This window comes from Diplotaxodon limnothrissa, linkage group LG11 (assembly GCF_057381915.1).
Source record: "Diplotaxodon limnothrissa isolate DT_005_m linkage group LG11, D_limnothrissa_male_GT1.1, whole genome shotgun sequence".
Classification (NCBI taxonomy): domain Eukaryota; kingdom Metazoa; phylum Chordata; class Actinopteri; order Cichliformes; family Cichlidae; genus Diplotaxodon; species Diplotaxodon limnothrissa.
The window spans coordinates 17,993,779-18,015,235 of record NC_140606.1 but is presented as its reverse complement, the minus strand read 5'-3'; the positions used below and the strand labels follow the sequence as shown (position 1 = coordinate 18,015,235).

At 41.4% G+C, this 21,457-nt stretch overlaps 2 protein-coding genes across 6 annotated transcripts in view; both read left to right on the top strand.

The window, feature by feature from the left end:
* Positions 1-13,327, top strand: part of LOC146622560 (protein MTSS 1-like) — a 45,687-nt gene extending 32,360 nt beyond the window's left edge. The window contains exons 7-17 of one of the 5 annotated variants that reach the window (XM_085366273.1): positions 127-138; positions 4,625-4,782; positions 5,045-5,152; positions 5,297-5,394; positions 6,750-7,014; positions 7,987-8,100; positions 8,459-8,698; positions 8,875-9,090; positions 9,813-9,972; positions 10,076-10,357; positions 10,444-13,327. In XM_085366273.1, the coding sequence (XP_085222399.1) occupies positions 127-138; positions 4,625-4,782; positions 5,045-5,152; positions 5,297-5,394; positions 6,750-7,014; positions 7,987-8,100; positions 8,459-8,698; positions 8,875-9,090; positions 9,813-9,972; positions 10,076-10,357; positions 10,444-10,913 (2,123 nt within the window). In that variant the 3' untranslated portion in view covers positions 10,914-13,327. The remainder of the gene's footprint in view (positions 1-126; positions 139-4,624; positions 4,783-5,044; positions 5,153-5,296; positions 5,395-6,749; positions 7,015-7,986; positions 8,101-8,458; positions 8,699-8,874; positions 9,091-9,812; positions 9,973-10,075; positions 10,358-10,443) is intronic. The other 4 variants (XM_085366277.1, XM_085366274.1, XM_085366276.1 and 1 more) reach the window with 4 other exon arrangements.
* Positions 13,328-14,868: 1,541 nt separating this feature from the next.
* The window catches only part of LOC146622559 (transmembrane protein 65-like), a 42,243-nt gene continuing 35,654 nt past the window's right edge, over positions 14,869-21,457 (top strand). The window contains exons 1-2 of the mRNA XM_085365232.1: positions 14,869-14,901; positions 15,228-15,570. Of these exons, the coding sequence (XP_085221358.1) occupies positions 15,264-15,570 (307 nt within the window). The 5' untranslated portion in view covers positions 14,869-14,901; positions 15,228-15,263. The remainder of the gene's footprint in view (positions 14,902-15,227; positions 15,571-21,457) is intronic.

Here is a 21,457-nt window from a genome sequence, read left to right as displayed (position 1 = left end):
CAATGCTCCAAAATCATGTGATGATTAGTGTTTAGCGCTGGCGCTCCTTCACTTGACTTGGATCTTTTTCCTTTCCTTGTCCCCATGTGGTTCTGATACCATCCCTCACCTTACGCTGCACTGCAGCTGATAATTTCGGTAAGTCAGCTTATAGAATAGACACACTGTCCACACTGTTGCTCACGCCATTGTGCTTAACCGAGCATCTTGGTTGTCTTGTGCAATAGGTACCATGGATCTTTGTATGCAAATTTTAATGTGTGTAAATGCTTCCAATTATTTGCATGCTCATTTTTTTTTCTACAGGTGAGGCTACTCTTGTTTACACTCGATGGTTGCCACAACATACTGGCATGTTGTTGTTGTTTTTTCCTCAGGGGTGGAGAAACCAGGATTCCCACTTTATGTAGATGCTTCATTTACCTTCTCTTTATTTGTTTATATATTCATGGTCTGTAGTTCCTGATTTGAGGGCCTGTGTTGATAATCACCTTAACTTTAACCACATTTATAGGTGGTTTAACTTGTCGTTTGTCATAGCATAACTACAGAAACAGCCAAAGTGATGTTTTTTATAAACAGCTGAATCTAACCACCCTTTAATATTTCACACTAATTCCGAATTTATTGCTATTTGTATATAGACATCTTCTATTTAGGCATTTTGGAGACTTCCACACTGATGTGAGCAAAGACAATCGTAACTAGCTTTGCTTCTTTAAACCTGACTCATAGCAGCACAAACAGATCTTTAAATAAAATGCAAAGCAGTAGGTTAGTAGATTCTAATATGCTACACTGAAAGAAGACTGCTCCATTTGCTATCAGATGTAAGACACCATCTGTCTGCTTGTGTTGGTCGGTCGATATCTGATGTTTGATATGTGTCTTGTGAGGGTGTTTTTCTGACCTGGGACCCTGGCCGTTCTAAGAAACAGCCTGTGACTGCAACCTAATGTAATCATTGCCCTCGTGAAAGCTGAAGCAGTTAATCTCATTTGGGTGTGCAAATGTATCTACATGTGAATCGAATGGGGGCTACTTCAACCACCTGATTCAAACAACTCAAAGCAACTGAAAAGAAAAAAGCTGAATTCTTGAATCTTTAGGATGATTCAGGTTTACTTTTAACCTAAAAAAGCTCTCTGCAGTCATTTGCACAACCTAGCCTTGCTAATAAAAGGAACACTGGCCAATTCCTCTGATTCCTCATGGCGTTCATACTTGATAACATCACACACATTTGTTGGTTGCACATCCATGATGAGAACATCCCATTTCACCACAATCCTAAGGTGCTCTGCTGGAAGCAGCCATCAGAAGATGGGTACACTGTGGTCATAAAGGGATCGACATGGTCGGCAAGAACAGTCAGTTTCATGCTCAGTTTGTACAAAAAGGCCCAAAGTGTGCCACACCATTAACCATTATACCACCACCAGTCTAAACCGCTGATATTAGGCAAGATGGATCCACGCTTATATTGTTTACCCCAAATTCTGTTTCTGAAATACCTAGACCAGCCTTTCAGGCACCAACAATCATGTCATGTCAGAGTCACTTAAATCACCTTTCTTCTCCAATCTGATGCTCCGTTTGAACTTCAGCAAGTCATCTTAACCATGTCCTCATGCTTAAACGCATTGAGTTGCTGCCATGTGATTGGCTGAATAGATTTTTGCATTAATAAGCACTTAAACATAACCAGTGTACCTAATGCTACAATTGCTATTTGTTCATATATCCTATGAATTCTGTACAGTCACATTATTTGACCGTCTCTCCTTTTCTCTTACAGCACCAATTGTCTGATTGAACATTAAAAATGGTGGTGAAGTAGATTGTAATGTGCGGTCAGTGACCACAGATCTTTATTATACCTTCTGCAGTTGAAGGGAAATAGAAGGTAGCTATCAAAACCTTGTCATCCACATAGCTGCTCAGAGACTAGGAATGCAGACAAACCCAATGTGTAACCAACACTAACACCACCTCTTCTTACCACAACTGTCATTTCATGGCCGTGTGCTCCAGTGTTGTGTCCATACACTTGAGTCCCTGTGTGTGAGTGTTTAGGTCATTTATGTCAATTGTAGTATCTTTATTAAGTCTCTGATGTTATTAAGTAACAGATATGGCCTCTGGTTGAATATTATAAGCAGGTTATTAACAAGTACCTGTTTGGGGGTTTAGTCAGTAAATAAGCATGTTTCCCTCATACTTGACTTTAAAGAGGCTAAACTCATAAACCAATTAGTACATTGCAACTTTTACAACTTAGAATTAGAAGCACTACTCGAGCTACTCACGAGCTCTAAAAAACAGCAACAAAGAAAATATTTGGCTTTCCATCTGTTTCAGACAAAGTACGTCAACTTACAGTAGCGTCTTTCCAAAACCACATCGGTTTTGTTGAGAAAACCGTCTGCCAATGCTTAAAGTAAAGAGAACCAGAATTCAGCGTGCTGAGGAGACACCACAGGCTTTGGGGGTTGAAATGCTATTCTTCTACGCCGAGGCCAACTGAGACCTAGCGTGGACTTAGTCCCAAAACCGAGTGAAGGAAAACATTGATACAATATGATAAGAACATTTTTTAACTTTGTCTGACATACTGCATATAAATGAGTATTAATAAGAGAGCGTACATTCGCTCAGAGCATCTTTTGCGATCATGGCATGTAAAGGAATTTTTCCCATTAGAGTTTAAATTTTTTAGATTCAAATATTGTTCAAACTCAAACTTTTATTTAAGCGTGCTCGACATTGTTTTCAAATAGCTGTTTGGATTCATACCAGACTGTAAGGGGGTCTTCCTGTGCCTGCGCTCCATCACTCCACTACAATTCATGAAATTTGGTTTTGTAGTTTTTGCATCTTATACCTAAGTGACAGACACACGGCACTGATTACATCCCTCCTGGTCTTTTGCCTTAAAGGAGGGATACGATTTTCCCTATAATGAGTTCAGTCCTGCAATGGAAACCAGACTACTGAGTGAGGTCTGTCTTAGCCCTCTAAAGTTTGCTCACGTAGCCAGCTCTCCACAAACCCTTGCATGTTATAATTGTACCCTGGGTTGCCTCAGAAGTTGCATTTGGATCTATATGAAACTGAAAATGTATACTTCAATCTGGACTTTCCAGTCCAGCTTTTACAGTCAATTTACTTTTTAGCTGCCATAAAGACACACACAGCTCACATTCCTCAGAGTCCAGTGTCAAACTCACCTGCTAAACTTGGTAAATGGATTCCCTTCACATTGAAGCTTCTTTTGTCTCGTCTCTTGTTTTTTGTACGCAGTCATTACAGACCCAGACTGCCCCGTGATATTTAGATTTGTAGTGTTCATGTGCTGGTATTTGTGTGTGTTCTGCAAGTCACTGTTAATTATAAAAATGTATCTTCCTGCTGCTTTATCCTGTTAAAAATGCATAGACCACACACGGACACGTCCACGAGGAACAAGCTTGTTTGTCCTCAGGATGACATGCGCATGCTTACAGTGTGTTTTACATTTGAGATGAGGATGATTTACCTGCGTAACTCCATCTCTGTGTTTCCTCTGGTATCTATTTGCATGATAAAGGGCCTCACATGAAACGTCAACAAAAGATCTTTGCCCAGACACAAGAGTAGAAAGAGACCACAGACCTTGTTCAGTTTGCAAGTGTATGCTTAACCTTGATTATCAAAGTTAAAACTCTGTGCGTGTGTGTATATGTTTGCGTGTAAGTGTAATTTAAGTGCCTTTGAAGCACAGTGTCGGGTAGTCGTCAGCTTTCCTGCTTCCTCAGGGAATTCAGGAGGATTTGATTTGACTTCAGGGTATCCTCTCTTAAAATCATACACCTAAATGCAATTTCTAAACACAGAATCAGAAAGTGCTGAATGACACTATAACCTTTGGGACTGCAAAAGTCCTCAGACATTCCTGGATTTATACATGCATATTAAAACGCAGCACAAGGACCAGATGGTTGTGTCAATACCCCGGACTCTTGTGATTATGAAAGCTGATGCACACAGTGTCTCTCTCTCTCTCTCTCTCTCTCTCTCTCTCTCTCTCTCTCTCTCTCTCTCTCTCTCTCTCTCTCTCTCTCTCTCTTAACACATTCCAGGAATTCATAGGAATCGACAAACGGTAGTGGAAAGATAGTCAAAATGGCACTCGCTTCCATCTATCTTATCATAACATATGGGAAGCTTTCCAAGATGTGCGAAAGCTTAGCCTAAGGTTGATAACTTGTTTTTCCACTTCTGAGCAAAAGATGGGAAGCTACAGGGACAAGAGTGGCTCTTTACAAGTAGCAGTGTGGAGTAGTTAAGAAATTCAAACAGTAGCTTTTACAACAGCAATGTTCACCTCAATAAACAACATGCAGAGCTGTACAAGTTGCTAGTACCAAGCTAACACCAAAGAGTAGTAGTGATTATTCATGCGTCTCACACTAGGGTAACTATTCTGTTTAATATCTGTGCTGTGAAGGAATTACAAAGGTGAAAAGTATTGTTTTCATACTTAACCTGTCAATTTGATCACATATCTGATCTCATTTTTATATTCCTCTATTGACGTAGATTCCTCTTTTTCCCCTGTTTTTCTTTTTTCTTCCCCTCCAAGGTCGTGGTGATATCCAGCCACAGCTGGACAGCGCCATGCAGGATGTCAGTGACAAATACATTCTGCTGGAAGAGACGGAGAAGCAGGCCCTGAGGAAGGCTCTTATAGAGGAGAGACAGAGATTTTGCTGTTTTGTAGCCATGCTGCGGCCTATAGTGGTGAGTGCAGCGGGGGAGAGGAAAGAGAAATGGGCCTTGGGTAACCACTCAGAGAGAGCAACAGAAAAATGTATTAACTCCACAGGCTCTATGCTTTTTACATCCCACACACTGGATAGAAAACGTTTAACTTTCTTTTTCTTTAACACACTGAACTGTAAGCTTTTTTTTTTACTTTAAACACTGAAATGTAATGACTCTTTTTACTGGTGTGTAACCTGATTAGGCGTAATCATCTTGTCTACATGTCCTGTCCTTGTAGGATGAGGAGATTTCTATGTTGGGAGAGGTTACCCATCTCCAGACCATCTCTGAGGACCTCAAAGCCTTGACCTCAGACCCACACAAGCTTCCCCCTGCGAGTGAACAGGTGAGGAAAAACATTAAAAAGATAAAGTACTCATTATGTGCGTCATATTTTTGTGCTTTTTTTTTTTTTTTTTTTTTTAATTCTGTTTACTACCTTTTTTTCTCAACTCTGAAAACAAACAGCTAATAATTTTGTCCATTTCAGGTGATCTTGGACTTGAAGGGCTCAGACTATGGTTGGTCATATCAAACTCCGCCCTCATCCCCCAGCACCACCATGTCCAGGAAGTCTAGCATGTGCAGGTAGGCTCAAATAAGTGAAAGAGGGGCATAGTTTTATAAGCACACATGAATCTACACCCATAAAAACTTTTGAAATTCACTTTACTTAAAATTAAATTAAAGTAAAATTTAATTATGCCGTTTTTTTCACCAGTTTCCCTAAAGTGATAAGAGAAATGGAACTGCGTTACAGTGTTTCGTCAAGTTAGAATTCCACAGTTTTATAACAGTGTCCCGCATATACTTTGCAAGATCTACTAAAATATGCAAAACTGTCATTTTAACCATATCAGTGCTTGTGAATCTGCTTGGAAGACAGCTGATATCAATTTAAAGAGATTTTAAAGTAGGAGTAAATGATTTACTGGCTTTGCATAAACTTTGTCTGCCACCTAGTGGCCAAAATTATCTGCAATACTTTGCAGAAGATATGCTAAAGATATGTTTTGGTATAACTGTATTTGGTGAAAAGTGTTAAGAAAGATGAAGGAGAATTGACAAAAGGAAGCAGCTAATGATTTTTAGCTGTTCAGATCTTGTCTTCTTTACTCTGTCCTCACTGCTTTTGTGTATCTTCCAATGATTCGTTTTCCAGAGCTGTTCTGGTTTAAGGAAATAAGTCTAATGTCTGGGTTGTGTATTGCTTTACGTCTTTTTTTTTAAATGTGCTAAAATCTATTTCAGGGTTGTGGGTGTGATGATTGGACCAAAACTTTAAATTACATGTTAGATTATGATTGACTGCTATATGGTAACAATGCAAGACTTTGAGGCCAAAAACAAAAATTGCTGCTTTTCCTCCTGTTTCTTAAGGCTTTTGCAAATATATCATTTTCATCTGAGATTTTGGCGACTTGGTTAATGCATACACATTTTATCAGATGCTGCATCATAGTACAGCACTAGCAGCTTGAGCTGGTTATAGATTTGATTTGCATATAGTTGTTTTATTGTCATAATTTGCTTCACGCTGCATTTATAGTAGGACAGATCTTTTAATTTAGAAGTCACGGAGTAATTAAGACCCACTGTTTATGCTGTTTTTGTTTTTCATGATTTTTTCCTGTGAATATTTTCAAAAAGCTTGCACAAATCCTGCCTGCAATTATTGCCATTTATGATTTCAGTCGCCTTGAGTTGGTTTATGTTGTTGTTTTTGAGGAGATTGGCCTAATTCACTGCCTGCTGCATCTTGGTGTGGTGTTTTAATTGTTTCCCACCATGTCTTTTCCATTCCCCCACCCCCAAACCTTTGCCTTTATGTCTACTCCTTTTATCTCCTCCTTACCCAATCATCCCCCCTCCTTCAACCCAATCTGCCTTTGGGTGCACTTGATTCTCTTTACCCTCATCGCTTGCTCCTTCCCCTTTCACAGTAGTCTGAACAGCGTTAACAGTAGTGACTCCAGGGGATCCAGTGGCTCTCACTCTCATTCTCCTTCCTCCTCTTCTTCCTCCTCTTCCTCACACCACCTCTTCCACCACCATCACCCTCGCCATCGATACCGCAGCTCCACGCTACCCCAGCAGACCCCAGCTCGGCTTCCTAGCATCTCCTCCCACGACTCGGGCTTCATTTCTTCATCACAAGACCAGTACACATTATCCAAGTCGTCCTCGCCACTGCCAGCTGAAAAAAAGGTAAGAAAGAGGCCTCAGATACCCACACTTGACCATAATTTTGGATCCAACTCTCTCAAGACGATGAGAGACAGTTAGCTGGCAGCAGTTAGTGTGTGTGATCATGGTGAAGTCATTTCACTGCTATTATTATAGCATAAATATGAAGGAAATTAGTCTGCCTCCATTCTAGCCCAGGGCAAAACGGGTCAGGCCCATCCTGCTATTAAAAAGTCAACCGCTGTGACAGACTGCGGTGTGTATTGTATTTTCATTAAATGAATTACAGCAAAATTGCATGTTAGAGCATCAACATTATGTTTTACAGTCGCTAAGAGCATGTCTCTATCAGCAGGTCTGAGTCTGTCACTTTTATCTAATCGTCTGCGAGGTAGTCCAAGGGATCGTCTGTGCGGGCTCCGCGGTTGGAGATCAGCACTGAGAGCAGCTGCACTAGTTGATGTTGTCTTGGCATGCCAGCAACCAGAGTTCCCCTGTCCAGAACACATTGGTAGAGTTAGGCTCCAAGTTTTTATGATGCACTGAATGTGGTTTGGCAAGTCTAACTCTGACCCATTTACAGTACAGTCCTGGGAATCAGCCTCCTCGTTGCCTCTTTCTTGGTGTAGTTACAGTAGCTGAAAGAGAACGGCCTCACAGCTCACACTTTACACATCACAAGGAACTTTGTGTTTCCAGCCTCCAGCACTCACCCTCGCACTGCTGATGTCCATACATTTAATGCTGGTTTGACTCCCAGTGCACCTCTTCTGCAGTCATTCGGCTGTGCACTGCACTAACTGCTGAGAACAGTGAAAAAGTTGCCTCTGCTTTCTTAACAAACTGCGTCTATCTCGCTACCTGCTGACATGTCTATCTTTTGATTCTTTCCTTTTACACGTCCGTCTGTGATGTCTCCCTCCTCCTTTTACCGCTCCTCTCTCCTTCTGGTCTCGTGTCACTGCCTGTTTGCCGCTGCCCTCGCTGTCCCAGGCTTGTCCCACTTCCAGCCCCTCTGAGATGTCAGAGACAGGGCTGCTGCATAGTGACTGCAGCACCCCTTCTTCACTAGCAGATACTACTGCACCTCAGCCCTCTACTGACAAGGTGATAAACACTCATCCACAATGAATCTTATAAGCTTTACACACGCAACATGCTTTCCTCATACTAAACTCTAAACCCGGGTGTGTATGCCATCGATTCAGTGTAATGCAAAGATACTCTGTATGCTGTATGTGCATCTCCAGTTTTCATTCATTTCAGCATCCGTGAGCAGTTCCTTTCTTCTGTGTTGATTTGATTAGTATATTTTTTGTGTTTCCTGTACTTGAGTTATCCTCAGTTATGTTTTGTTTTTATTTTCCACTGTTTTATCATTTAAACGATTTATCCCATTACACATTTGTTTGCTTGTCTTCTTTCTGTTCTCATCCCTCCTCCTGATCGGCATGCACGCAAACAGTTGTCCAATGGTTTCGACCACTACAGCCCAGCCAGTTCCCCCTACCTGCATAGCAACGGGGGCAGTTTGGGCTCAGTGTCAAACACTGCCTTCCCCTTCTTCCCTCCCTCCTCCTCAACCTCCACCTCCTGCCCCACTCGTTCATGGTCACGTCCTGCATCAGCCTTGCTGCCAGACTACCCTCCCTACTGCACATTGGGTTCCCCCATGATGCCTTCATCACGAGTCCCCAGCTGGAAGGTTTGTCCATCTCCTCTGAGTTGACGATCGACATATTTCCGTCCTCCTTGTCTACAGTTTGAACACACATTCAGTGAATTATTTGGGTTTTCTTTATGTTGTTTACCTACTTTAGTTGAGTCCAAAAATGTAGTATGAACAACAAACACTGACATCTGCATCTCGTTTTTTAACAGGACTGGGCGAAGCCTGGGCCTTATGACCAGCCTATGGTCAACACGTTACGGAGAAAGAAAGACAAGGAGAGTCCAGCTGTGGTGGACAGTAATGGGAGTATGAACTGTGATAATAGCCCGCCCTCTGCCCAGACCGCAGCTCCAGCTGCATTGCAAACACCAAGCCAATCAGCATTAGTGCAAGACAAGAACAGGAACACACCTGCGGCTGTCAGGGTCAGTTTTTTGTCGCTGTCTCCCTCTTTTTGTTAACTGATTAAACAAGCATGCTGTTAGTTCGCCAGTGAGGATTCAGCCAAATGTTCTTTTGGGTTTTTGGTCTCTCTGTAACACGTTTTTCCTAATTAAGGAATCTCATTTGCACTTCTTACTGTTTAGCCTGTTTTTTATCTCTTCTTGTGTTGGACAAATATACTGTTAATAATAGCAACTGGTGAGAAATTTACTGGTCTACTTTACATGAATGCTCTCCATAAATTGTTGATTAACTTCAATTAACTTCTTCTCAATTTTTCATGGCTTTTTATGCCGAGAAGCACCACATGGTTTCTGCTTAGATCCCTCCCTAATGCTTAAAAGCTGTGGTCATTTGCTAGTCAAATAAAAATTCCTCTGTGATTCATTTCTATCTTACTGCTACTAACTCATGAAGTCTGTAAACGGAGATCAGTCTGTGTATTGCCAACTGTGATACTTGACTTTCAGGTGAACCCACGTTAAACTACTTGCAGGCCAATGTTTTTGTCCTGGAATTTCGATGATATGAATAGCCTCCCACCACTAATGTCCCCATTTAATGACTTTAATGGGTTGAATTTAATGACTTTAATGACTTTAATGAATTGTACCTGACTGGTTCCAGGCAAACATTCAGATTGTTACTAAATGTTTTGTTTTTTCTTTCTTTTTGTTGGTTGATTGCATCTGTTTTTCTCCAGGCCGGGGATATCGAGGCCCAGGATGATCTGGCTCTGGCCTTATCCAGAGGTCTGGAACTGGACACCCAGAGGTCCAGTAGAGACTCTATCCAGTGCTCCAGTGGCTACAGCACACAGACCAACACACCCTGCTGCTCTGAGGATACTATACCGTCACAAGGTAGCACACTCACCAGTTCTCTGCTTCTTTTTAACTTGCTAGCATCATATCATACGTCACGTGGCTGGGTGCATACACTGCTTATTTCTTTGTTTCATTCCAGTATCAGACTACGACTACTTCTCAATGGCTGGAGACCCAGAGTCTGAGCAGCAGCAGTCTGACTTTGATAAGTCCTCCACCATCCCCAGAAATAGTGATATCACTCAGTCCTACAGACGTATGTTCCAGGCCAAACGCCCAGCCTCCACAGCGGGGCTACCCAGCAGTCAGGTACCTTATCCTGGCCCGGGGGCCTACCACACGGGGCCTTATCCCCCCACACCAATCCACACAGGCGCTTATGCATCTACTCCTACTGCACAGTATCCTCCTACGCCTACAGGTAACTGTTTTGGCCACTTTCTTAATGTTGGTGATAAAATATCGTGACCATCAGTTCCCAAAATGCCTCTCTTCGCATTTCTACAGGCCACGGTCCAGTTATTGTGACCCCTGGAGTTGCCACGATCCGCCGCACGCCTTCATCTAAACCTTCTGGACGCCGTTCGGGCTCCGTTACAGGTACAGGCCCCATTCCCATTCGCACTCCTGTCGTTCCTGTAAAGATCCCCACGGTGCCTGATATGCCAGGAGCTGTTAATGGGAACAGAGGCGAGGAGATGGTAGGCAGAGAAGAATCCCCCAGTTCTCTAACATTTACAGGAGAGGAGGATCCCGGCACGCTACCCATGGCGTCCTGGAGCGGTCAGGCCACAACCAACCCTCCCAATCTACCCAACTATGTGAGCCAGCAGCACCTTCAGAGTGAGATGAGACAGGAGGGAGGAGGAGATGATTCAGGAGAGCAAGAAGAAGGAGACATGCTGATGGCCATCCGCAAAGGGGTCAAGCTCAAGAGAACCTTCACCAACGATCGCTCTGCACCACGCATCGCGTGATTCGGCAAAGGTCGCAGGAGACGTGTGACCTCATTTGTAAATTAGGTCAGAAGCTTTAGGAAAAAGGAACGTTGCAGATAAGAAGTGCAATGTGTAAACTTAAAAGGCTTCTTGTAACACATTGCAATATCAGTGGTATCTGCTGGCTTTCGTCACCTGTGAGAACCTCCTGCTACAGCCCCCATTTACAATCACTCAAAGAAAAGACAATAGCAGTTGTCTTATTGGGCTTACGTTGCCTCAGAAATGATATAAAGCCAGGTTAATAACTCACTCTGGATGAGGCCATTTGTGCTAATCCTTGTATAAGCTGTAATTCCAGGCCCACAGATGTAAAAGAGCAGCATAAAACAGCATGTTTTTGTTAATAAGTAGCACCACACTGATCACTCATTATTTTCACACATTCACACAATACTTACGTCTCCTCTGAGTGGGGGAAAAAAAAGTACTGTATATTATGTGTACACAGACTCAGTGTTTTGGGAGTGCACTGTACTGTTGCGGTGGGATCAGCATTCTTACTGTTGATGACTTGGCAATAACCTCTGCAGGTACGACACGCCCTCGAGAGAGCGATATTAAAGTGCTCTATTACAGTAACGGCTTCAGCGGCTGGCCTTTGATGGCTCCATTTTTGGCAACTCCTGACCTGCATCAGTGCTTATTTGGAGGCACGCCCTGATGGCTGTTCATAGGTGCTGAGCTTCCAGTCACAGTTCAAAGACTTAAATGCAGTATGCATCGATACTCAGAGACACCATGAGCACAGGAAGCTCCTAAAGAAAACCAAACAAAAGCAAAGGAAATGACTGCGTTGCATTTGGAGTCGTAGGAGGCTACAGTGTGACTAAAGTGTAACATGTTTGACGCTGTGACATTAAGAGAGACTAAAGTTGTGTCCTGTTCTTCTTTATAAGGGTTCATATTGACACGGTTTGTAAATAATTTTGCACGTCTGTGTTACCGGGGAGTGTCGGCATCGCTCGTTCAATCGTTCAAAATCAATCAGTTCCACATCTTTTAACAGGGACATAAGGATCATCATACTGCACTGCCTCCAAGTGGATTGGGTGTACTTCTCCTCAGTTTATGACTCATTTAATCTGCAATCTCTACACATTCATGGGTGGCAGATTAAACCTTGTCAGAGGTTCTCGTGTTAATATACGACCTCTTTCCTTTGTTTGTCATTTATTGACCACAGTTTGAGCTGCTTGGCGTTGATTGCTCACAGCGGCAGCAATAAATCTCAAAGTATATACTGTCTCTGTTTAAAAAGAGAGAGAGAACTAAACATTTTATTGAACCTGAAGCATTATTTCAGAGTTAAATGGTATTTTTGTTAACGCCATGATGTTTCTGTCCTTCAGACTTCAGACCACGTTTTTACAACTGCCACTTTAAATTAGGTTTGTTTTGTTGTTTTTGGTTGTTTTTACAAAGATGATTATGTTATCGACAAGGAAATCGCATAAAAACTATCATATAAGATGAGATACTAGGCCCGTCCTTAGACCAGAGGCTAAACAGGCTAGTTAGTGTCACTCGGTCTGTATTTGATTTGCATTTCAGTTCAAGCACTGTGAGACCATGGCTACTACAGGATGTTTGAAATTGTAAATATTATTTAGTTAGTCCAGGATCTCACACGATTTTAATTTATTTCATTTCTCATTCTTTAAATGTCTTCCTCCTCAACTCGTCTCTAATTTTATACTTACTATAAAATATCAGAGTGGCAGAGCTGTTCCCTCGATCAGTGCCGTCTAAAGTTTTCAGTCAAATGTTCACGACTGTCCCGCTGTCAGTCCCTTATTTCACACATCTGTATATTTTGCATCATGAATTCAGATAAGATGGTTTGAAAGCACAGTTTTGTTTTTTGTAAGAAAAAGCAGGTGTGGTTTTGAGTCTCATCAGTATTATGAGCCCAGGTCTCGTGCAGAGCTGCACCCACTTCAGTTCAGTCCAAACGGCGCATTTTCATCTGAGTGGGAACGATAAAACCCAACTCTCTTTTTTTTTTTTTTTTTTTTTTGTAAATTATTGTTTAAAGTGATGATTTTTTCCCCCTGGAGACTGAACTGAAAGTGGAGTTTGCTAAACAGATTGCGCCTTGCAAACCTTCGTCCACTCATTTAAAACTTGTATCATTAACCTGTAAGTCCCATATTTAAATTACTAGCATAAATATATATAAATATTATATTTGCCAAATGTCAGTATATCCTATAAGAAGTTTATAGTTTGTGAAAGTTTTAAAGTATAGTTAAGTCTGTTTTCCAGTTTAGTTTTTAGCTGTTTTCCTTCCCCACAGAGAGTTGACCTCTCAGTCTGTCCCTGTAGAGTTCAGGCTTTAATGCATTTTGTTTAGGAGGTAAAAATGTTGTTATGACAGCTTTAGCAATATAATAAAGAATATTAATTTTGTTTTGGCTTTGTGTCTTCTCGAATATGTCGTGAGTGAGTGAGTGAGTGAGTGAGTGAGAGAGGGAGAGAATATTCAGAGTCAACAGTTAACCTACCCCGACAAACTGCATGTCTGTGAACTGTGGGAGGAAGGCATGGCAGTGAGAACCCACTGAGAACATGCAAACTCCACACAGAAAGGCCCTACCCAGAAGGTGGATTCAAACTTTCTTGCTGTGAGGCAACGGTGCTAATCACAGTGCTGCCCTTATGAACACATACTGATTAAAATTAGGTGGGTGGATCAATCCGAAAATAAATGGCATCGATACCAAAGCAGGTATTACTATTGAATCGATACTAGTGGGTAGGATCAGCACAAGTACGTCCCAGGTGTCCAAAAAGCCCAATTTAAAAAAACAAAACATGAAATGTTAAAAGATTTGTTTTGTTCACTAGTTTTTATGGAAAGTAAAAGTGTTTTACTGATGATGATTTTATAAATCTGCTCTCCCCTATATAAGGTACACTTATAGGCTGAAAGTATTGGTGTCGGCAATACTGATCCTGTATTTACTTGCTGTCGGATCAATACCAACCTTTGCAGGATCACAAAGCACTAATTAAAATGTGCCTAAACACGAGAAGTTATTTCTAATTAATAATATAGAAATGTTATCCCTGATTTTGGCCACCAGGGGCCGCCCTTATCCAAGTTTAAACATCCAAACCTGATTCAAGGCTTCGACTTGGATTTTTTTTATTACTTCACCCATCCTTAGAGGCCTGGAAATACTTATCAATGAAATAGTCAGTGGACTACTCATTTAAACAGTCAAAAAAAAGGAAGCAAAAGAAACCGCATGAGAAACAGACACTACTTTTCCTTGAGGTGCGGGCTTCTCCTTCTAAAACGAATAACTTCCACATGATGTCATGTTTCGTCGTGGTAGTTTTGTCTTATCTGGCTGAATAATTCAAATGCTCCACGTGCATAACAGCAGAGGGAGTGATGGGCACACACCCAGGAGACAAACACAGACCTTTATCACTATAAACACCACAGATGATGCGCGAAATCACAGTAAGAATGTATCCTCGCGAGAATACGCACAACACTGACTTCTGAAAGGTTACCAACATTTTTAAAAAATATTAACAATGATGATAATAATAATAATAATAAAGCAAATAAAGATAATTTATGAGATGATGTGGCATAAAATCATCTCATACCGTCAGTGTAGTCCTGACTGTACGTGCGTGTGGCGGTGCCGTCACGGCTACGCACGGAGGAAAGCGGCGCTGCCATTGGAAAATATTTCCAGGGCTGCTGGCCGCTTAAGTGCCCTCCCATCCGCTTCACACATTATCCTGTCAGCCAGAGGTTACACCGACAGGGCTCCAGGCTCGCAAAAATGCGATTAAGTATAAACACCCAGCTAGTTATAAAGGTTTTGGGCTTCGCAAAATCTCACCGGATTTAAAGGAGGAACGCGTATGAGCCGGAGCGACCTCACTGTTTTCAAGGTTTCCTGTGGAGGTTGTTGGACGGGACAGCGGAGCATCGACTGAGGTGAGTCCGATAAGTCAAGTTAGAAAACTGGCAAATCTGTTTTTTCACCTTTGGGTTTCCAAGAAAATGCGTTCAATCCGCTCCAATCAATATTTTTTCGTCGACATGGTCAGTGTGGTGATCATTGCCAGGCCGGTTCTTGCTCCTGTTAAGTAAGCCTGGCTGTCTGTGGAGGGTACAGGATGTTATCGTGCGATGGCTGTTGACGCGATTGTTCCACACTGGAGATAAATAATTATATAAATCTTTACGCCATGTGGTTTTAGGTGAGTGCGCGTTTAAAGTGGTGATAACCAGGCCTGGTGTCGCCTGCTCTGCTCCATCAGGTTTCCGGCTCTTCGCTCTACTTCCCCATCTCAGAGATGCTGCCCTGCTTGCGGAGAGTCCTGCGGCCTGCCTTCTCTCTCAGAGCCGGGACTGGTCTGACCGGAGCCGCGCTCAAAACCCACCAAACGCCCGCCCTAGCATCCCCGGTGCAGCTCGCCTCGGAGACCCCGCTCTCCGTGGTGGTGCAGCGGTGTCATCTGGGCACACACCCCCTGAAGGAGCCGATGGAGCCCCTCAACTCACCCCGAGGAGCCAAGGAGTTTATTTATAGCCTTCATCCGTCTGAACGCACCTGTCTGCTCAGAGAGCTGCACAGGTTCGAGTCCATAGCTATTGCTCAAGGTATGTGATTCATTACATGTGCTTTTATATATGTGTCCAGTGTGACACCCGCCCACCCCCTAAGCTGTGCTTTAGCTTTAATCTTTATGTGAAACAGTTCATGCTAGTCATATTTAACAGATTTTTTTTTTTTTTTAAAGTCCTTCTTTCTTTTGAAGTTTTGCTTGATATCAGTTGTTTTTGGTCGTAATGATCAAAGGAGGTGTGCCTTGGTTGCATCTATTATTCATCGCTGTGTCCCTGGATACAGTGTGTGATGACAAGGGTTACCTCTGGGGTTACAAATATTCAGGCTTCAGCTTTATTACCATTGACATCTGGCTTAAAGGATGAAGTCACCTGTAGAGTTAGGAGTGTGCTGTTCTTAAAGCAGTACTCCCATTTTAACGCTTCTGAGGCATGGTGGCGGATTGGCAGCTTCTAATAAATCCTTCATAACTTCCTTACGAAGAGCTGTTAATCTCGAGGAAATGGCCTGACTCTTCCCTGACCTCTGATCTCTAAATTCCCACTTTAGCTTTTCCTTTATAAAGGTGAAAATGCCAAACTCTTGACCCCCCCCAAAAAAGAAGCTCTCTCCCAAAAAAGAACCTTGTTGCCATTGAGACTTTTTCCTGATTGATTATCTTTCTTATGTGATAATGGTAGTGATCTCTTCCAGGATCCAGAGAATATAAAAACAGTCTCAGTCAGATGCAGCAGTTTTCATCAGTCTCCAGATCTCGAACTAATCAAATAGCCATAGCAGAGTGTGCATCGGTCTGCACTACCACTATCAAAATACAGCAGTAGGTGTATCTTTTAGACCAGAGGTTTGGCATTTGGGCCACAACAATACGCCAGAGCCACTTCAGTGTTCCTTGACTTTGTTTTTCCAACACTTTAATAAAACACAATGCATTTTTACAGACACCCCCCCCCCCATTTCATTTGTCTGCAGTCTCTATGGTCCACGATTAGTAGTTAGGCACAATGTGTTTGAGTCACACAACTGTTACACGTGTCTTCTCAGTTCAAAGACACGTAAGTTTGTTGTACTGGAAGGTCCAAAGCGCTTTTGAGTGTGAATATGAGTGTGAGTGACTTTCCTCTTGGGTCCTCTGGTGGACTGGTGATTTGTCTTCTCTCATGGGTGAGACGGCGCTTCTGCCAAAAAAAAGTGTTAGAGGAAAAAAGTGGCTTGATATGTTCAGCCAAGCAAAGAGGACTGAGTCGGAGAACGTGTTTTTTTTTTTTTTTTCCCTCAGGCTTATACAGTGAGGTCAACAATTTGTTGGACAAAGACACATATTTGTAGTTTTTGTGAATTTGAAGTCAAACAATAGAAATTAAACTGCAGACTATTAGCTTTAATTTAAGGGGTTTAACAGTAATTTTGCATCAGCTTTTTATAAACTGTCGCCTATTTTTTGAGGGTCAAAAGTAATTGGACAACTGAATAACAAGTAGTTTCACAGCCAGGTCAGGCCGGTTCCCTGTCGGTGTTATGAAAAATTAGGCAGAATAATATGTGCCATTGTAGTCTAATATATGAAGTTGATTCAAAGTGTTGAATTTGTATTTTATAGCTTCTTGCAGAAATTTTATACATGAAGCCCAAATACAGTGTTGATGCATGTGAGGGAAGCCATCATTGGACTGAAAACCCAAAATACATCTATCAGAGATCGCAATAACTTCTGAAGTTTCTAAATCACAATGTTGTTCATACTTGAAAAGAATGAATGCATTAATAATGATAATGGATTGCATCTATATAGCACTTTTCTAGGCACCCAAAGCACTTCACAATTCAGTCACTCTCACATTCACACACTGGTGGAGGCAAGCTACAGTTGTAGCCACAGCTGCCCTGGGGCAGACTGACAGAAGCGAGGCTGCCATATCGCGCCATCGGCCCCTCTGGCCATCACCAGTAGGTGAAGTGTCTTGCCCAAGGACACAACGACACACCTTCCGGTTACAAGACGAACTGCCAACTCTTGAGCCACGATCGCCCCACTGAGCCAATAACTAGCTTAGCAATACTAAAATGCCTGAAAGACTACAGAAGACAATTAAAGTGCATGATCACAGAATTATTTCCATGGTAAATGAAAACAACGGCATCTAACCATGTCAAGAATACTCTCAAAGAGTTAGGTTCATCTTGTCAAGGTTTACAAGGAAGTGAGTCTTTCATCAATGTGAGTACAGAGGTGAACAAAGTGCAAACCACTGGTTACACTCAAGAAAAAGAAGACCAGACTAGACTTTGTCAAAAAATATCTAAACAAGCCTGCACAGTTCTGAAAAATGTCTTTGGGTCATCTGTCAAACCTTGTGGAAGCAGTCGTATGACATGGGCATATTGCTTACAGTGTAACCAGGTCAGTAGTTTTTATTTTTGATTTCACTTTTAGTAGGAGCAGCAGGATAAACTGTGACGTGTACAGGGCTGTAGTCTCTGCTCAGATTCATCCAAATGCTGTGAAACCGATCAGACTGCATTTCACATTATAAATGGGTAATGAGCCAGAGCATACTGCAAAAGCAACCATTGAGTTTGTCAAGGCAATGAAATGAGGTATTCTTCAGTGGCTAAGTCAGTCACCTGATCTCAATCCAACAGAGGATGCTTTCTAGTTACTGAAGATCTAAGCTTTATGCAGAAAGACCCACAAACAAGCAGCAAATGAAGCTGGGTGCAGTAAAGGTGTGCCAGAGCATCTCAAGGAAGGAAACGACATTTAGTGATGTCCACGGGTTCTAGACTTAAGGCGCTATTGACTGCAAGGTTTTTTTGAAATGCATATACTATTATATATTGTACATATATTTATTAGTTTCAGATGTAGCCATTCTTGTATTTTGCTTGTTTACATTATTGTATTTTGCACAACTCTGTTGCTTGTGAAGCTCGCACACAAGAATTTCACTCACATGTGCTGTACCAATGTACCTGCACATGTGATGTGACAATAAAAGTGATTTGATTTGATTTGATTTTTCTTCCAAGTATTAGCAGCAGTCTTTATATTTAAAATTATGTTAGTTTCATTATACTGTGAAAATGAGGGACTCTGTATAAAAATAGCTGTAATTTCTAAAGATTTCCTGCAACATTTTTGCAGAAACTATCTCTCAACATGTCTCCCCATGTTAGAAGGTTAGCATGGCTGTTTTTTAGTCCATTGTACTCCAGAAGTGTAGCGCTGAGGCATGACTTGGGTTTCGTGAAACGTAGCAATGACATTATAAGTTTATATGAGAAGGAGGCGGTGTGCTGATGATCTGCAACGAGTGGAGACAGAAAGAAATGGGTCGATCAATACAGGAGAAGAGAGGTTGGGAATGAGGAAAAACATGAGCGATGGTGATGAGGTTTTACAGTATACGAAGCTCTCTGGGAGCACCCTGCTGTCACCCATCATATTCCTCTCGGGAATAAAGTGCAGAGTCAGTTCTTAAAATAAATATTCTTTGTTTTATTTAATAGCTTCGTGTTTTAATCTTTGCCAGTTACAATTATAGTGTCACAAAACTACAGCTAGATATCAGAAACTCTTTTGAGGCTCCTTGCTTGTTGTCTCTGTTATTAATATCGGTTTTAAAAATCTGAAATGCTGCACTAGGCTCAGGACTGTGGAAGAAAGTATGTGCCATGTACGTATTTTCAGGGAAGCTACGTTTACTCTCCTGGCTGGTGATGAAGAAATGATTTCCATGATGATGCACAAACTGCGGGAAGCTCCAGAGTTGTTTAACCTTTAGAGAAAAAGTCAGAATAAACCAAAAATGTATGCTAGTGTCACATCTGTACCACATCTTCTCGCTCTGGCATCTTCGGAGGAGCAAATAACCAGCCGTTGGACTGTTGTTGTCTTTTTAAAAGAGGAAATAAAAGAAAAAATAAATCATTACAAAAAATATGCTGTAAATATACATAAAAATTCAAAGAGGGAGAATGTTGCAGAGATAGATATTACTGTTTTCCAAAAGTACATCATTATCTATACGCCTGCAGATGAAGAAAATCACCTATTTCAACACTCATCAAATCTTAAAGATAATACCGATTCATGTTTCTCTTGAACGATTATGATACTTGCAGGTTATCTTTCATTTAAATGGCACATCCTAGAATTCCAAATCTTCTCAAAATAAACTAGAATGAGGTGAGAAGACACAGAAGCCAGTGTTTGTGGGGCCTGCCTGACTGGAGCCTGCTGACATCCTCACCTTCGCTCTATAAAAACCCTGAGGGATTCTCTTACATACTGTGGATGCAGGCTGCAGTCTAGCTGAATCTGTAATTGCTTGGACTGGTCGACGGTCTCCCTGACTGCTTTGCTGGCAGGTAGGTTGAGTTTTTTGACAGGCTTATGAGCATCCATCATTATGCCACTTCCAGTCTGTGGGACATTTGACGCCAAACCCTTATTTTCCATTTTCTGTCTGCCTGTGATTCGCACTTGCTGACTTATCTTAGGACCGGCCAGTCCTCTGGGTTAATGGAGTGTGCTGCGGTAGATTCATGGTGGTTGCGGCCATATCGACTGGATGCGTTTTCCGCTGAGATGGATCGTTATATTAAATTCAGTTTATATTTTATATTTGAAAATGCTTGCCTCAAGAACAACAGATTCATACTGCATGCACAGTTTGCTTACATATTGAGGCTTGAAAGCAAGAAATGTCATCCCAAGCTTTATATCAGTGGTATTTATCAACACTTAGGTCAAAACCTCTACAGAGATGCTCTAATGTCCTATAGACAATAAAGCTGTAAAATTTCTCCTCATCTCAGTTTTAAACAGATTGTATTAAAAAGATGAGATAAGGATGCTGTTTAGAATGCTTTAAGCCTTTCGGCCATTATCATTAGGGTAAAGCTGGGTAGCTGCTAACCAACCCAGCTAGCTTGAGTAGATACTTTTTGGCCACTTCCTTATTTTCTCCAGTGGATCTGCATGTTTGATTTGGCACTTTCCTTCTTGAATGACAGTAAAAGTTATCAAAAAAAATATGTCAAATCTTTCAGTTTTGTTTTTATGAAACAGAGCAAGGAGTCTCTTTTTTTTTTTTCTTCAGGTTTTTGCTAAAACATTTTGCTAAAACAGGTAGAGCCCAAACCAATATATCAGCAAGCTGATATTAGGTGTTTGCCTGTAATGGCTCCGTAGTGTAGTGGTTTACACATGCAACTAACAAACTAAAGATCCTTGGTTTGATGCTGAGAGGAGACACAAGTCCATTAGGGTTGTTGTTTAGGAAAAGTGCTGGCTGCTGTGGCAACCCACGTGAGTAAGAGAGTAGCTGAGACGGATTTTGTTAGCTTTTAGCCAGTATATGGGCACCAGGAAACTATTTTCATTTATCAAGTGATATATCAGAGTTTTAAATCCAATATCGATATCAGTATGAGTCTTAAACATCCTGTCACTTATGTCATTGTGACCTAAAGAGGCAAAGTTTATGATGAGTAATTTTGCTCTCCAAAAATATGTTCAATACATGAGATTTTTTCATATCACGATATGTTTTTTTCATTTCAGGCGATAACGATATCTATCACGATATAAGCCAAATAACTATATTTGTAAGATTTAAATGTGCCGTTGCTCACAAGTAAAATGTGAAATAATCAGCAGCTTGTTTTTATTTAAATATTTATTTCCCATAATAAGTTCAACAGGGTAGATGTACTTAAGGAACATGAGACTTTTTCAGATAAATAAAGGCAAATATTGCAAACTACACAAAAGGCAGCCGCTAAAGCGTTTAAGTTTCAAAATAGAACAAACGAAACAGACTAAATTGTCAATTCCACTTAGAAACAAAATATTAATTCTAAAAATAAATCTTAGTTTGTTTTACAGAAGAACAGACAAAACTGACTAACTTT